The sequence below is a fragment of the Marmota flaviventris genome, chromosome 5, assembly GCF_047511675.1.
Source record: "Marmota flaviventris isolate mMarFla1 chromosome 5, mMarFla1.hap1, whole genome shotgun sequence".
In the NCBI taxonomy this organism is placed as follows: Eukaryota; Metazoa; Chordata; class Mammalia; order Rodentia; family Sciuridae; genus Marmota; species Marmota flaviventris.
Window position 1 is genome coordinate 163,633,694 of NC_092502.1, and position 16,904 is coordinate 163,650,597.

Genomic DNA, 16,904 nt, shown 5'->3' on the forward strand with positions numbered 1-16,904 from the left:
CATTCTAGACCCTCTCTGGAGGGAGCGCAGTGGTTCCTGGAGCTCAGCTTACCCTTCCTCTTCCCCCTTGGGCCTTCAGTGTGTCCACCCTGGGCCCCCCAGAGTCTGCGCACACATGCAGCAGGCCCCAGCCACCAGAGGCCTGGCTCAGAAAGCATGACCAGCCGTAGGGCATGCACGGCGGGCAGTGGAGGCTGCCTGCCCGGGCCCTCGCGGGGCCTGGGCTGGCAGCACCTTCTCAGGGTCCTTCTGCCCCATGAGCTGAGCCTCGGGGGTCACAGGGTTGGCGGGAGGGGGCAGTGGCTCTTGCATTTGCCCATCCTGATGGGCCCAAGATATGCTTGCTGGAAAGCGTGGACCAGGAATCCCTTTCCCAAGCAGTGAGGGCCACCGGCCACAGCCCACCCTCACCCCCCACCCAGCTCGGTCACAGCCCTGGGGACCCCGGGCCTCTGTGTTCCTGCACTCAGATGGAGGATGCTGACAGGACACAGGTCTCTGAGCAGCCTGGGCAGCCCAGCAGCACCTGGCTGCCCTCGCAGCAGAGCCTGGCCTGCAAGGTCCCGAGTGGTATTCAACATATGTCTGAGCCAATGCCGGGGGTGGCTGTGGTCACCCTCCAGGCCACCCTCTGAGGGCCATGTCACCAAGGAAGTGTCCCTCACGGAAGCCCTTTCTTCATACAGCTCTGAGCTATTGTGCAGGCCCCTCCCCCATGTCCCTCCCGGGTCGCACCTGTCTCTGCCGGGTGGTGCCAGTGCCCTGCTTGTGTCCTGCAGATGGGTGGCATGGAGTCCGTGATCACGGGGCTGGTTGATGAGTTCCCGCTGCTGCACCGGCACCGGGAGCTCTTCACGCTCGGCATCGTGCTGGCCACCTTCCTGCTCTCGCTCTTCTGCGTCACCAACGTACGCACGGGTCTTGCTCTCCCTGGCGTGGGCAGGTGGTTGGTGCCATCGGGCTGGGCAGGCCAGCTGCATCTCTCAGAAGCTGCAAGTCCCCAAACACAGTTCCCCGTAGCCCCACACAGGACAGCTGCCTGTTCGGAGCGTGGTCCCAGAGTGACGCCACCACCCAGGGAGCTCCGGGAAGCACCCTCAGTGGAACGTGGGGACGTGGGGGACTGGGTGGGCAAGGGGAGGAGGTGGCAGAGGAATCCTGAGCGTGGCACTTGCCTGTTTCTCCTGGAGTCCTGGGAAGGGGACCTAGTGTCAAGCTTTTCGTGATAGCTGCATGTGCTGGAGTTCAGTACTCTGGGCTCCGCGGGAGTAGACAGGACACATCTGCAGAGTGGACCCGCAGGCCAGTCCTGTGGGGGAGGCCCCACAGCAGGGATTCCCTCTGCTGGGGACCAAGTCCAGCCGGGCCCCCTCTCTTCCAGGGGGGCATCTACGTCTTCACACTGCTGGACCACTTCGCAGCCGGCACGTCCATCCTCTTTGGAGTGCTCATTGAAGTCATCGGAGTGGCCTGGTTCTACGGTAAGCCCAGAGTCACACTGCTGTGCTTTCTCTGTGGCCACCAGGCCGGCTTCCTCTTGCTTTCTGTGGGACCCATAGTCTGTAAGGCCACCAGGTGGTCTGGGCAGGGCAGGGGTCCTGGACACCTCCACGGAAGGCTGAGTGCAGCCAGAGCCTGGGGTCTGCAGGGTGGAAGCCCTGAGCATAAAAGGAACTGGCATGTGTTCAGTGTCATGGGAACATGGCTGTCCTGACCCTGTGGTCGCCACGTCCCCACCTCAGGTGTCCAGCAGTTCAGTGAGGACATCAAGCAGATGACGGGGCAGCGGCCCAGCCTGTACTGGCGTCTGTGTTGGAAGCTGGTCAGCCCCTGCTTCCTTCTGGTAAGTGCCACAGCTGCCCATCACTCCGTCTCAGCCCCAGCTGGCCTGTGCCCAGGGTCTGGAGCCCGGGGCACTGTGGCTGGAGCTGGGGTCTCAGAACTCAGCAGAGGAGGCAGGTGGGTCCCCCACATCCTCTCTGGCCTCCCGAGGCATCTTCCACCTCGGCCTCTGGACAGGAACTCATGCGGGATTGCAGGACCCTTGGGCTACTCAGGTCCCAGCGAGTCCTGGCCTTGAGCTGTCCCTCTAGGAAACCTAGAGACCAGCCAGGCCGTCTGCTGCGAGTCAGAGACAGAACTAGCCTTCCAGGGCCGAGGGTGGGGGCCCATCAGACCCGGGGTCCCCACGGTCAGGAGTGACCTAGACCCTCCACTGTTCCCAGGGCCCCTCAGCCTGGGGACCATTAATGTGGCCAGTAAGCCCCTGGCTTAAAGCAGGGACAGGGATCTGACTGGGCCCAACTAGCAAAGTCCCCCAGCCACCTGTTTTTGTAGAGTTGCACCCAAATTTGGCAGCAGCCGGTGGCCTCAGGGTGGACCCTGGCAGCCTCATCCTGCTACAGCACAGAACAGGAGGCCTGTCAAAGCCAGAGCCCTGGCCAGTGCAGACGCTGGCTGTGTAGGGCTGCAGGTTGGAGCAGATCCTGAGCTGTCACAGGCGGGCACACCTGCCGGAGTCCCCAGCCACCTGGGCAGCCCTGGAGGAGAGCCGCAGCCAGACACCCTCAGAGCAGCCTGGGCCTCTCCCAAGGGCCAGCAGGGGCCCTGGGAGGTGAAGAGACTCACCAGCAGCTGGACAGTCCCAGCAAGTTCACGTGCGGAGGTCTGAGAACCTGAGCTGACAGCAGCACCTGGGGTGTAGGCGAGAAGTGGTGAGTGCTCTCCTGGAGGGCTCGATGCGACGCCCGAGGCCCAGCAGGCTGCCTGAGGAATTGCCAGTGGCTTCACGCCCACCTGTGGCTCTGTGGGCGAGCTCCCCCAGCCCGGCTTGAAGCCCTCGGCATCCCGGGAAAGTGCTTCCACCTGCTGGGGACCCCACGTGGAGCTCAGGAGCTGCCCCGAGGACACCGTGCCATCATCTTCTTGTCTGCCCCTCTCAGCACTCATACCACCAAGAGCCGACCCAGGTCTTGGGAGACCAGCACCTACAGACACCTGACTGCATCTTGGAACCTCTTACTCAACACTCTTCGTACTGTTCTGCCAGCTTGGTGGGGACATGAGGACTCTGGGTCAGAGCCCTTCCTATGAAATTTGCATGTGACAGAAAACCAAGCTCCACACTGTCCTGTCTCCCTGAGTCACAGCATGGCCCTGTCCTCCGGCCTCAGGGAGCTGGTGCACTGTGGGTGGGCACAGTCCGCAGGGCACTAACACGCTCCCAGAGGGTATACCAGCTCACAGTCGGTGCCTGTGGGAGTGCGGCCTTTCCAAGCCACGCAGACCCGCAGGCAGCCGCAACGCTTATCTGGTGCTCCAGCCTTCGTGAGTGGCCCGTGGGCTTCCCACGCCTTGCTCAACACCAGCCTGAATCCCAGCCCCACCCTCCGTCTTTTGGCTCCAAGCCTTGAGGTAATAGGCAACACTGAAGAGGACATTGAGACACAGACAGGTGTCAAATGTGCTCGGCAAGGTGGCTGTGTGGGCACTTAACTGGGGACCCTGAGAAGAGCCAAGAGTTTGCTTTCCAAGCTGCATCCTAAACTGTGTCCCCGAGGATTCCTGCAGTCCCTCTAGAAGGCCCCTCGCCAGGTACACACACTCCATTGTGCACGTGTGGGCACAGCACACACTCGGGGGCACGTGTGGGCTGCAGTGCCCGTGTGGGTGTGTGGCCCACGTGCAGGGCGTGTTCCTGATAACGCCCTGTGGAGGGGAAGAATGAGCAACAGCATGAAAAGACCCCCACAGCAATGAGACCCCATCCCCATCAATCAAGAGACCTCCGACATGGGACCTGTTCCTGTCAGCGGCTGCCACACGCCCTCCGTTCGCAGCTGTGGCCATCATAGTGTGTCTGAGATGATGCCAGTTGCCAGATCCCTCTCAAAAGTGGGTGAAGAGGCCACGCCCAGGCTGCCCGGGGTGCCACAGAGCCACAGTGTCTTCCAGCCTCAGAGGGGATTCAGTGTGTTGGAGGGAGCTGGTGTGGCTTTGGTTTCAGCAGAGGAGAGGGTAGGTAGGATGGGTGGGGTAGACGGAGCAGGGTAGGGAAGGGTACAGTAGGTGGAGGTGGGTGGTAGGTGGGTAGGGCAGGGCAAGGAGGGTAGGCAGAGAAGGAAGGCGGGGAGGGAGGGTGGGGCACAGTCAGGTGAGCAGGGCAGGAAAGAGTAGGGGAATCGGCAGAGCAGCCTGGGGCAGGGCAGGAGAGCGCAGAACGGAGCAGGACATGCCGCTGTTCTGGTCAGCTTTGTGTCGCTGTGACCAAAGACCCGACAGGAACGCAGGAGAGGAGAAGTTTATTTAAAAGGCGCGTGTTTCTGAGGCTCAGTCATGGTGGGCTGACTCCACTGCTCTTGGCCCGAGGAGAGGCAGAGCATGACGGAAGGGCGTGCAGGAGGACAGCGGCCCAGGACACAGCACCAGGACAGAGAGGCTCTGCTTCAGCAACCCCAGAGGCACAGCCCCAGGACCCCCCCTCCAGCCGCACCCCACCTGCCCACGTGGCCACCCATCCCTATCAGCAGATCAACCACCAATTAGAGCTGAGCTCTCCTAACCCAGTCACTTCACTGTGACACTCTTGCGTGACCTGGCATGGGAGCTTTGGAGGGACACCTCATATCCAAACCAATACACTCCAAAGGACCTGGCTTTAGCTGTCCAGCCCCCCCGCTCCCCCCGCAGGTTGCTTGTCCGCAGGGCCTGGCCAGGGTCCAGCATGTGCGGTGGGGCAACCCTGGGGGTTGCCACTCTGCCTCACCCCCACCCCCAGCACTCCTGACCCCTGTGTCCTTGTTGCAGTTTGTGGTTGTGGTCAGCATCGTGACCTTCAGGCCACCCCACTACGGAGCCTACGTCTTCCCTGCCTGGGCCAATGCCCTGGGCTGGGTCATTGCCACGTCCTCCATGGCCATGGTGCCCCTGTACGCAGCCTACAAGTTCTGCAGCCTGCCAGGGTCCTTCCGAGAGGTGGGTGTGCGCCCGGCCCCTCCCGCCTCACCCGGCTACCCAGGAGGTCTGGGCAGTGTCCACGCCCTGGCTCAGCCCCGACCAGGGGAGATGGGGAGGCTGAGGGGTGGGGCCAGTGCAGCAGGGAGTATGAGTCCAGGAGCCCGTGCAGAGTCCACGTGTGTGTCTAGGGCACCTCACATTTGTGTCTTGTCAACGACCGTATGTGTGCATGTGTCCACCTGTGCGTCCGTGTGTCTGTGTGTATGGACACCTGCACACTGCCGTGGGGAAAGGGTGACCTGTGTCCCTCCAGGGTGGCCAGGTGAAGCCCCTGATGCAGCAACGGGCAGCTCTGGGCCCCCACCCAGAATGCTCCTCCTCTCCAGGTCTCGGAGGCCATGTCAGACTCCTGCCCTGAGTTCCTGAAGGGATGAGGGACGTCCTCCTTGGAAGGACTGTCCTCCCTGAGAGCCCCCAGGTGGTCCCCAGCTCTGCTCTGTGCCCGAGTTCTGCAGGCCTGCTTAGGAGCAGTGCCTCGGGAGAGCCCATCCGTGTACCCGGGTCCAAGGGTTCACTCTAGAGCCAGCGTCCCTTGGTCTGAGGCACCACAGAGGGCCCCTTGCCTCACAGGCTGCCCTTGGCCCAGTTCCCCTGTCCTCAGGCCAGCCAGGGCCTGGAATGGGTCCAGTGCAGCCTGTGACAGGGCTATAGCTCCTGGGGCTGCCGTGGCCTCAGAGGAAGCTGGTGTTGTGTGCTGTGGACGCTTGCTGACCTCCAAGCTGCTGTAAAGCAGGTGCCGGGCAGTTCCTGGAGGGAGACGGGTTCCCCAGGGCCCAGGACCATGGGCAGTCGGTGCGGAGCCCACGGGGGAGAGGTTTGCATGCAGTGGGCCCCAGCGGCCATTCTGGTGCCAGCTCCCACCTCCCAGCTCCCACACAGACCAAGAGGGACCTCAGTAGCTGGACTGGTGCCACCAGATTGTGCCCCCACATGGGCCAGGCACCCAAGGCCCCTGGTAGGGACAGGGACTCAGGGACAGTCCTGGTGAAGCCTGTTCTCGAGGCTGGAGGGACGAGGCTCAGCGCTGAATGAGAGAAGCAGGGGCTCCCAGCAGACACTGTGAAGTCGCCACACCTGGGCTGAGGGACAGGGCCCTGAGCCACAGCCTGGGCTGCAAGTTGGGCCTGGACGCTGGCAGATGCCCCACCAGGACATGCGGGCTGTGGGCTCCTGCATCTGCCCACATGTCCCCTGAGGGGTGTTGGTGCCCTCTGGCCGGTGGGGGCCTGCGGGTACCAATGCCAACAGCTCATTCTCCCTCAGAAACTGGCCTATGCTATCACGCCTGAGAAGGACCGCCCGCTGGTGGACCGAGGGGAGGTGCGCCAGTTCACGGTGAGTCGGCAGGGCTTCAGACGATGGAGGAGCAGTGTCCTCGTCCCACAGCTGCTCCTGGGGCCCCAGAGGGCTGCATGAAGCAGCACACGCTTGGGTGCACCCACATGCCACAGGGCCAGGGGCCACCTGAGGTCTTGGGCTGAGGACGGGGCAGCTGAGAGCAGTAGAATCAGTGGAGATGACGGAACAGGTGACCGCTGACCGACACCCATATGAAGGGCGGGGCCCACGGGGGGCTGAGCCTGCCTCCCTGGGCGTGGTGAGGCAGAGGAGACAGAGGGTCCTGGAAGCTTTGGGGGCAGAGAGGGGACAGGAGGGGGGAAGCGGCTCTTGCAGGTCTAGAGTGGGTCAGGTGTCCACCAAGGCCCTGGCAGGCCCTGACAGCACTGTCTCCCTCACTGGGGAGCTCAGGGTGCACGTGGGCACGCCACACTCCTGTCACATGCCATGGGGGGCCTGGGTGCACGTGGGCATGCCACACTCCTGTCACATGCCATGGGGGACAGGGGTGCACATGGGCACGCCACACTCTGTCACATGCCATGGGGGGCCTGGGTGCACGTGGGCACGCCACACTCCTGTCACATGCCATGGGGGACAGGGATGCACATGGGCACGCCACACTCCTGTCACATGCCGTGGGGGGCCTGGGTGCACGTGGGCATGCCACACTCCTGTCACATGCCCTTGGGGGGCCTGGGTGCACGTGGGCACGCCACACTCTGTCACATGCCGTGGGGGGCCTGGGTGCACATGGGCACGCCACACTCTGTCACATGCCATGGGGAGCAGGGGTGCACGTGGGCATGCCACACTCTGTCACATGCCGTGGGGAGGCCTGGGTGCATGTGGGCATGCAACACTCCTGTCACATGCCATGGGGGGCAGAGGTGCACGTGGGCATGCCACACTCGTGTCACATGCCATGGGGGGCCTGGGTGCATGTGAGCACGCCACCCACATGTCACATGCTTTGGGGGGCCACGGTGCATGTGAGCACTGCACACTCCTGTAATGTGCCGTGGGGGAGCCAGGGTGCCCGTGAGCACACCACCCACATTTCACATGCCGTGGAGGAACAGGGTACACATGAGTATACCACCCACATGTCACATGCCGTGGGGGGGCCAGGGTACATGTGAACACACCAAACTACTGTCACATGCTGTGGGGGAGGCCTGGGTGCATGTGGGCACGCCACACTCCTGTCACATGCCATGGGGGGCAGGGGTGCACGTGGGCCTGCCACACTCCTGTCACGTGCTTTGGGGGGCCACGGTGCATGTGAGCACTCCACACTCCTGTAATGTGCTGTGGGGGAGCCAGGGTGCACGTGAGCACACCACCCACATGTCACATGCCATGGGGGGCTAGGGTGCACGTGGGCACACCCCCCACATGTCACATGCTGTGGTGGTCCCAGGGTGCATGTGAGCACACCACCCACATGTCACATGCTGTGGGGTACCAGGGTGCACATGTGCACATCACCCCCCGTGTCATGTGCAGTGGGGGGCCCAGGGTGCACTGTGCATGTCCCGTGCCAGTCACATGCTGGGGGGGGGCCCGGGGTGCACTGTGCACACCAGGCGCCCATCATGTGCCATGGGCAGGAGTGCTGCCGAGAGCCCAGTATAAGCATGGGGCAGATTGTGACTGCCACAACCTCAGAGGTAGGTCTGCTCCCTACAAAGCCCAGAGAGGCTCCAGAACCTGCCTGCAGCCCCACTACCAGGTGGGAGGTGGGCCTGGGCCAAGCTCTGGCACATTCTCAGCTGTCCCCTCCCCACCCCAGGAGAGCGGCCCAACTCCAGAACTCTAGCATGAGCTGAAGGCAGGGTGGCGGGACCCCAGGATGAGAAGGGCTCCAAGGTCAACTGGCTGGGTGTTCGGGCCCAGCAGAGTGGAGGCAGAGGGGACACCTGGCAGTGTCCTGTGACCGCCCTTCCCCCACCCCTCCCGCCTGGTGTCCTCCTCTGTGCAGTGGGAGGGCAGTGACCGACCGTCCCCTGGGCAGATCTAGTTGTCACCAGATGGGGTCCAAGAAGGTTCCCCAAAGGGAGAAGGGACCTTAACCCAGCCCTGGCAGGTTCTCGACCACAGGAATTTCAGCATGCATCCAAAGAGCCTGGAGAGATTTCCTGGGGAAGCGAGACCCGCAGGAGCAGGGCACGCTTGGGGAGGACGAGGGCCCAGAGCACACGTCCAGGCCTTGGGCTGTTTCAAAGGACGTTGTAAGCAGGGGTACATGTGGGTGGGGGGTGGTGCTAGGGTGGCATCCACCTGGAACTCCGACATGCACAGGTGCTTTCGGGACCCCCAGGGGGAGGTCACCCGGTTGCGGATAAGGTTTGGGACACACCCACAGCACAGATCTCGGATGCTGCTGTCCCTCTGCCTTGGTCTAAAAAGCCTGCTGTGTCAGCTCTCAGGGTGTGCAGGCCTCAGTCACCTGGACGGCACCCAGAGACAAGGGGCCCTAGGAACCCAGGGTGGGGGCAGTCATGCTCACCTGAGCCAGGCAGTGGGACACTCACTGCCACTTGGCCAGCGTGGTCGACCCCCACGGGGCTGCGCCTCCTGTTCCTCCTCCCGTTAATGCAGGTCCTGGTGCAGGGTCAGCCTCCCGCCTTCCCCAGACCACCTCCTGCTCTGAGCACAGAGGCACACCCAGGCTTCCCACCCCACCTGCACAGGACGTCCTTCCTGTCCCGCCGGCCCTGCCACCCCCGTGAGAGCCGGGTCCTCTGAGAGCCTGGGCTGGCGGGGGTCACCTGTGTGTGGCCTTGGGTGGGACTTCTCAGGCTCCACAGCAACTGTGCGGACGAGTCTGCTGGCTCTGTCCGGTCGTGCCGATGCCTTCCTTCCACTCCCCCCAGGTCTTCTGAGGTTCACTACCTTCTTAATTTGGAACTTAGATAATTAGTTTTCAACTTTCCTTTTTTTCTAACAAGCACTCAAGGCTACGAATGTCCCTCCATATGCCTGTCTTGCTGCACCCCACACCCTTTGACAGAGGGTGTTTTGTTCTTTAGCTCTTCACATAGTTTACTTTCCATCCTTCCTTCACTCATAACTTGCGTACAAAGTGCTTCTAAATTCCCACATTAGGGGGTGTTCCATTCCTCTCTGTGGCTGCTTCTGAATTGACCGCCCTGTGCTCAGACACCTGTGAAAGGCACTGAGCCTGCTTCTGCCCGATAGACTGGGCTGCTATGGACGTTGCCCATGCCGCCTTCAGCCTGCCCATTTGAGGTCTGCTGGACAGTTAATGACCGAGAGCCGTTTGTGGTGTGTTCCTTGACAGCGCGTCTGCTCAGCTTTCTCCTCGGCTCATGCTTTTCCTCCACACCATCTGAAGCTCTGCTCCGAGGTACAGCTGCGTTTAGAATGACCAGAGCTCCTGGCCAGCGGTCTTCTCCCAGCGAGGCCTTTGCTGTGGCACCCGTTTTGTCTGTGGGGAATATGGTGTGCCTGGTGCCTTTGGGTTTTCCTTGGGCAGGTCTGTCCACTCACGGCCTTGGGGATAGTAAGACGTGGGTTTTTTCTGCAAGCCCAGCACACCCCTGGAACTCCTCCCTCTGGCCATTGGGCAGACTAACCCACTGACGTTTGCTGTGGTTACTGACAGGCTTGAGCTTTGTCCTGGGGCCTTTAACCCCGTCTGTCCCCCGGTTAGGTTCACTTTTCTCCTTTATTGCCTTCTGTTGATGGGTCTTCACATCTCTTAGGATATGTCGTGTGAACAGGAACTGTGGATCCATGATCTGTGTCACTTGTGGGAATTTTGCAACGACACTAAAGCCTTGCCTTTGGCCAGGTGCAGTGGCCAAGCCTGTAATCCCAGAGGCGGACTCTGGGGCAGGAGGATGTGTGTCCCAGGCCAGCCTGGGCAACAGCGAGACCCTGACTCAAGGTGAAAGGTGAAAGGGGCTGGGGCGTGGCTCGCTGGTACACACCGGGGTTCAGTCCCAGCACCAGCACAGGGCAGAGCAAGCCCGTGCTGCCACTTCTGGCCCTCCTACCCTCACTTGGAGTTTCCTTACCGCCGCTCCAGAGCCACAATCCTACAGCAGGCTTCTGTCACTGACACTTTTTATCTATTTGTCCACAAACAGAATAAGCCCCTGTGAGACTGCTGCTCAAGAACTCAGTGTTGGTGGCAATTATCTCCAGCCGCCCACCCTCTCCCCAGTGTCCTTGGAGCAAACAGCCTCAGCCCCACGTGAATCCCTCCTCTGTCCTCCCACTGCATAAGTTTGTCCCATAGGTAGATGGTGACAGAAGGTAGGTGGGTGGAGGGTAGATACATGAAAAGAGATGGATGGATGATAGACAGAGGTAGATAGAGGAGAGATGATGGAGAGAGAAGAGTGGTAGATGGACAGGAGATAGGGGACAAATAGCAGGTAGAGAGATGATAGGAAGGTACAGACAGAGGTGGGTAGATGACAGAAGATGAGTAGAAAGACAGATGATTGACAGAAGGAAGGTAGATGATGGAAAGACAGAGACAGGTGGATAAAGATAGAAGACTGACGTAGATGATACATTTTGTAGATAGGAGGATAGGCAAAATTGATATATAGATAATGGGTGGACAGGTGACTGATAGATGACAGGTAGGAAAGATGGGTGATAGAAGACAGAAGGTAGGTGGATAGAAGATGGACATAAATGACCGAATATGTAGCTAATAGATGGACAGAGGATGGATGGATGGGTGGTGGGTAGAAAGAGTTTGTTTTGTGGTCCCCAGCCCTTGTATTTTAATTCTACTTTGAGACAGGGCCTCACTAAGTGCCCGGGCTGGCCATGAACTTGGTGCCCTGCCTCAGCCTCCTGAGCAGCTGGCATGGCAGGCATGGCCACCGCGCCTGGCAGATGGAGCCATCTCTGTGGTCCTGCAAAGCGTGTTTGGCTGGCAGTTCTTCTTGCTTCTGGAAAGGGCACCCTCTGCTTCCACCCCAGGTCTGCTTTCCCCCAGCACAGTCAGGGTGCACGGCCCTTCTCCGTGCCGCTGGGGTTTGTAGTTGGCATCCCGTTTGGGCATTTCCAGCCACCGTTACTCAGTTCTCATTCTGCCCCCAGGGCCCGTGGCTGCATGAGCACTCTGCCACTTGGAGTCACGGCACTGCTGTGCGTCACTCCCCCTCTCCCTTGCTGTGCTCTGGGTGCCTCGGGTTGGATGCCCTGTGCCCTCAGGTGGCTGAGGGAGCATCCAGCCGCGTGGCTTTGCTGTGGTTTGGTCTGCTTAGTTCCGTGCCCTCCTTCGGACCCCTTTTGGCACGCACCCTTCACCTGGCTCTGTGAGGTCCCCTGGGGTCTTCTTGTGCCTTCTGTGTCTCTACTTCTGAACACCTGCAGTTTGCACATGTGTCTATCCTGGGTCAGATTTGCTGCGGCTTTTCTCACTGTGGTTCTATTCCGCCTCTTTGCGTGTTGGGTTGTGTCCAGATGGTCCCTGGACGCTGTGGTTTTCCTTGCTAGATGCTGAGTTTGCATTCCTGTAGATTTTCTTGAACTTAGGTACTTGGAAACAGGTCGACCAGAGCTCGTCTAGCCAGCCACCCTGAGCTCTCCCCACCCAGGGCCCGGCCGCCGTGAGGCTTGCAGCCCAGCTGGTGGGCAGGCGCAGCTGCAGCCCTGCCCAGCCTCAGGTGGCTCCCTGCAGTGCATCAGAGGCTCTCCCTGCTTCTGCGTGCACTGTGGGTGCTGGGTCCAGCCTGGGCACCCCTGTGCAGTCACCCCTCAGGCGCCTGCAAGCTCAGTGCTGTGGGCCCCCACCGAAGCAGCCCTGTGAGCTCCACCTGGCCTCCCGTCCCTGCACCACAGTCCACAGGGTCCCTCCGCGCAGCAGGCTGGGTGCACTGGACATGCTGCTTGCTGGCCCTTGCATGGGGACAACCCCGACCTTGGCCATCTGACTCCAGGTCTCCAAGCCATTGGTGTGTGTGTGCCATTCACTCTGAGGGCATTTCAGGTGGGAGGGGAGACTTGGCCCTTAGTCTACCTCGGCTAGAAGTAATGTGCCTGTGGCTCTGGGAGGACCCTCGTGGCCACACGTGTGACCTGCTGCGCTGACGAGCCAGCACGCCCTGTGTGCACCCTTGACTGGCAGCTACCTCCGGCTCAGCTCTGTGGCTGCGCTTGGCCTGCCTGCTTCTTGTGCAGTGAGCATGTTGTAATGTGCCTCTGTCCCTCTTTGGGACACCCGACTGCCTGGAGCTGTCCTGTCATCTGACCCTGCAGACTCTGGTCCTCGGCTCTGCTGACCTCTGGTTCCTGCTGACTCCCTCTCAGAGTTGGCCTGCCTCCTATTTCTGGCCTTTTTATTTGCAAGTCTGTGGCCTGACCACAGTCTGTGGGAACTCGAGAGTCACCCCAAATGCCCCTCCCTCCAGAGAGGGTCACTCTGCTTTTGGAGGTGGCCAGGAGAGAGGGCCACTCTCACTCAGGTGAGTCCCACAGTTGGTCCAAGAGCAACGTCCCTCCTCGTGATCTGAAGGGAGTGCCACCCAGAGCTGCTGTGCTGGACTCTGGCCACTGGGCCCTCCTGGCTGTGACCCCAGCCAGGTCCTGCCCACCACTGCCATCACTGGGCTCCATGACACACCTGGACAGTACCTATGTTGGCATCACCTGCAGCTGCCCCAGGCCCCTGCAGCCCCCCGCCTCCCGCTACGTGTGGTATGTCCTGACCCAGCGGAGGTAGCCCCTCAGGGTTCCCAGTGGAAGGGACAGAGAGGCCCTGCATGGCCAGAGGGCCAGCTCCCGCTTTCCCCCTCTGGTACCGTGGGGTCAGAAACAAGCCACCAAGCTTTTGCTCAGAAAATATTTAAAAACAGAGTTCTGGCCACCGTGTCACCAACTGCCTCTCGCTCAGAAACAGCCAAACTGGTAGCTGCACGGTAACAGCGATGGCAGTGGCTGCAGTGCCACAGTCACCCCTCAGTGTCCTCAACCTGGAGCCACCAGTGAGGCCCGCTCCCCACGTGGTGGGGCACACTGCCAGCTGGTGGCAGAGCACAGGGCTTCACTAGGATGGAGAAGTGGGGCTCCAGGGAAGTGCTGGGTGCAGGGGAGGGGACACCACTGGGCCACTCACAGGTTGCAGGAGGTCACATTTCTGAGGCCAGCATCTCCCCACCCCAGCTGCTGTCTCTAATGTGCCCAGAGGCTGCTGTGGCCTCCCCTGCCGTGGCCTCCCCCGCCAGGCATGGCCCTTGCTTTGCAGCTGAGTCGCAGGTTCAAAACAGGCCCCCAGGAGCAGTGTTGGTCCTGCATCCCGCTGCCTCCCGTGGGCAGATGGCTGGCAGGGGCGGCCCTGAGCAGCAGGGTGGGGCCCAGGAGCTGCTTGTGCCAGGGCTGCCACCTGCTTCTGACCAGATGTCCTCCTTGCAGCTGCGCCATTGGCTCCTGGTGTAAACGGAGCCCACGGATGACCAGGGCAGTCCTCTTGCCACAGGGAGACAGAGGAGGGAGATTGACGTTTCCAGAGAAAGAGGGCCACTCCCACCCCTGCCTCTCCTGAGAACGCAGCGCGAGGCTCCATCTCTGACTCCTCACCGCTTCACGCCCCATAGCGGGCTCGCCCTGCGTCCTGCGTCCTGCGTCCTGCGAGAACAGCAGAGATCCTCGTGGTGAGGTTCCAGCCTGTCCCATCTCTGCACACGGGTCCACGTGGCTGGCTCCTCCCCTGCGGCCACCCTGGAACACGATCTTGCTGTCACCCATGCTCTGGGGAGAGGGACCCGGGTGACTGTACATACACTGTGTGAGGACCCCTGTGCTCACGATAGCTGCCTGGGTCATTTATTTTGCTCAGATTTTAAAAGCCAAGTGTCCTGTTTTGTCTAAGTCGGGGAGACCGCCCCGAGGCCCCACTCCTTTCCCGTGTGTGGCCAGGCTGGATGTGAGCGCCCTGCCCGCCTGGCACCCCGCGTCTGTTTTGGCCATGGACCACTGGGGTCTGGAACGTGAGACTGGGCACTCTTTTGGCTTCTTGGTCAGCTCATGGTCACCTCGCTGGGGACTTCCAGGCCATGGGAGGAGGGCTGCTCCTTGTAAGCCACATGCCGCAGCTCGAGGGCCCCTGGCACGTGGGAGCCACTAGGCAGCCTGCAGACACCCCGCGTGTCCTGGAGCTGGCCCTTGAGGAAGAACCAACAGGGTGTTGTTTCTCTCAGGCACCGTCACCTCTGTGGACACTTTCCCTGTTAGGGAGTGGGTTTTTAAAATCACATTTACCTTCGAATCCAGACTATTCTCACGGCCCAAGGTCAGTCTCTGCATGTCTGTATGCTGGTGGCTGGTTTTGTTGACAAAAGCTATCAGCAATACCAAGTGAAGAAGGCCACCCAGAGCCACCTCCACGGCACACTGGCTGCTGCCCCTGGAGGGAAGGGCACGTGTCCCCAGGTCACCTGGAGCTTCTGGATGTGGCCTGCAGAGAGGCCGCACCCTGTGCCGTCCAGCAGGCGCAGGCTGCATACAGAGCCCTCTGGGCCTCCCACAGGTGGACGTGGGCACCAGGGACTGGACCCTGACACTGGGGAAACTCGAGCCATGTCCCTTGAGCCCTGCAGTCACGGCCAAGGCCCGTGCCTCCTCCTTGCCGAGGTGTGGCTCTGTAGAAGCAGGTGTCCTCAGCATGCTAGCGTCTCCGCCGTCAGTGTCTGTGTGGTCCTCACGCACAATAAATGAAACCTGTCCAGAAAATGGCCATGGCTGTGTCGCACACTCCTGCCCGGTCCTGCTGCCCTGCACGGGCCCAGCTAACTGGCTCCACCTGGGTGGGGGAAGCTAGCTCCAGGGGACACCCTCACCTGGTGCTCCCAGCCCACCCTCCATCCCACCACGGCTTTCCACACCTGCTCCCCAGAGCCTGGGGCAGTTGTATCCCCGGCCTCCCCGTGGGTGTACCAGAGTGGCCCACCCCCATGGGCTCCCACACAGGTGTACTGGGATGGTCCACCTCCCCTCCACGGGCTCCCACCCAGGTGTGGCAGGGTACCCCATCCCCCCCCACAGGCTCCCACCCAGGTGTGCCAGGGTGCCCCATCCCCCCCACGGGCTCCCACACAGGTGTGCCATGGTGCCCCATCCCCCCCACGGGCTCCCACCCAGGTGTGCCAGGGTGCCCCATTCCCCCCCATGGGCTCCCACCCAGGTGTGCCAGGGTGCCCCATCCCCCCCATGGGCTCCCACCCAGGTGTGCCAGGGTGCCCCATCCCCCCCATGGGCTCCCATGCGGCATGCCAAGGCAACACCCCCCGCCCTGGGCTCCCACAGGCGTGCCTGGGATGGCCTGGCCCCCGCCCCAGGTCTGTGGCCTTGCAGGCTGCCCTGTGGTTGTACATGGCATGTGCTGGGTGTCACAGCGGCCCACTCAGGCCACTGAGGAGCCTCCAGGTGGGCTCCTCTGCCCTGCCTCCCTCTGTCCCCACAACCTGACCACCACCACTGCCCAGCCCATTAGCCTCTCCAGGGGCATGTCCCCTGTTTCCTGAGTGGCACCTAGCCCTGGCTCTCCGTGGTCTCTGTCCCCTCTGTAGCCAAAGGTACACCAGTCAACCTGGCCACCTGGTTGAATGGCGGCATCCTCAGTGAGACCCGAGAAGTCACCTGCTCATGGACTCCCTGCTGTGACCCAGATGACCCAGTGGCCCTGTACAGGCATGCTGCATGACAGCACAGCCCACGCATCCACAGGGTCCTGTAGGCACCACCCACATAGAGACCTCTGCTGCCACCCACATGATGACCTTCACCCCAGGTCCCAGGAGAGCGGCCTCGCTTCCTGCAGGCCTCTGCCCACACAGCGCCTCACCAGGGAGGCTACTGGACCCAACACCATGTGAACCAGGGCCTCTCTCTCAGGGCCCAAGGCCTAGTCTCCAGGATTGCCACTGGCAGCCTCAAGGGGGACTTTGCAGAGGCCCTGCACGCAGGTCAGCTGGGTTGGCCACATGAGTCTCCCCTGCTCATAGCCCAAGCCACTTTGAGTCAGGGTGCCCTCGGGTCACCGTCCAGACAGCAGAGCTAGCTCAGTGAGGCGCAGTCTGGCCAGTGTCACATGTGGGCCATACACAGTGCTGAAGGTGCCCCTCCCCAGGCCCAGCACAGCCAAAGTCCACCAGCAGGAGCCCAAGCTCTTGAGGTAGAGCTGTGGCAAGCACCTTGCAGAGAACAGGGCAGGGCCCCAGGCTGCAGGTGCCACAGGACCAGCAGCCACTGCACACCCCGCGGCTGCCACTGCACACCCCACAGCAGCCAGGCTCCTGTGTCTGTGTGCTCTCCAGCCTCAAGCTCTGCAAGAGACCAAAAGGAGGCCTACAGAGTGTGGGGGCTGAGCACTTCACTTGGCCGTTCAGAAAGTACCAAGGGGGCAGGGGATTCCACCCTGGTTTCAGAAGGAGTCCCTGAAAATCAACTAGAAACAGCCTGATAAAAGGGACAGAGGTCCTGAGTGGGCACTGTGTCGGCCAGCTTCCCATTACTGTAACCAGTGGTCCAGCTGGTGCCCTCACAAGAGCAAGGCCTGTCTT

At 61.5% G+C, this 16,904-nt stretch overlaps 1 protein-coding gene across 1 annotated transcript in view; it reads left to right on the forward strand.

Moving 5' to 3' along the window:
• Slc6a3 (solute carrier family 6 member 3) overlaps nucleotides 1-13,826 on the forward strand; it is a 35,980-nt gene extending 22,154 nt beyond the window's left edge. The window contains exons 9-14 of the mRNA XM_027943912.2: nucleotides 780-908; nucleotides 1,382-1,481; nucleotides 1,743-1,843; nucleotides 4,807-4,974; nucleotides 6,280-6,351; nucleotides 13,759-13,826. Of these exons, the coding sequence (XP_027799713.1) occupies nucleotides 780-908; nucleotides 1,382-1,481; nucleotides 1,743-1,843; nucleotides 4,807-4,974; nucleotides 6,280-6,351; nucleotides 13,759-13,782 (594 nt within the window). The 3' untranslated portion in view covers nucleotides 13,783-13,826. The remainder of the gene's footprint in view (nucleotides 1-779; nucleotides 909-1,381; nucleotides 1,482-1,742; nucleotides 1,844-4,806; nucleotides 4,975-6,279; nucleotides 6,352-13,758) is intronic.
• Nucleotides 13,827-16,904: the final 3,078 nt, after the last annotated feature.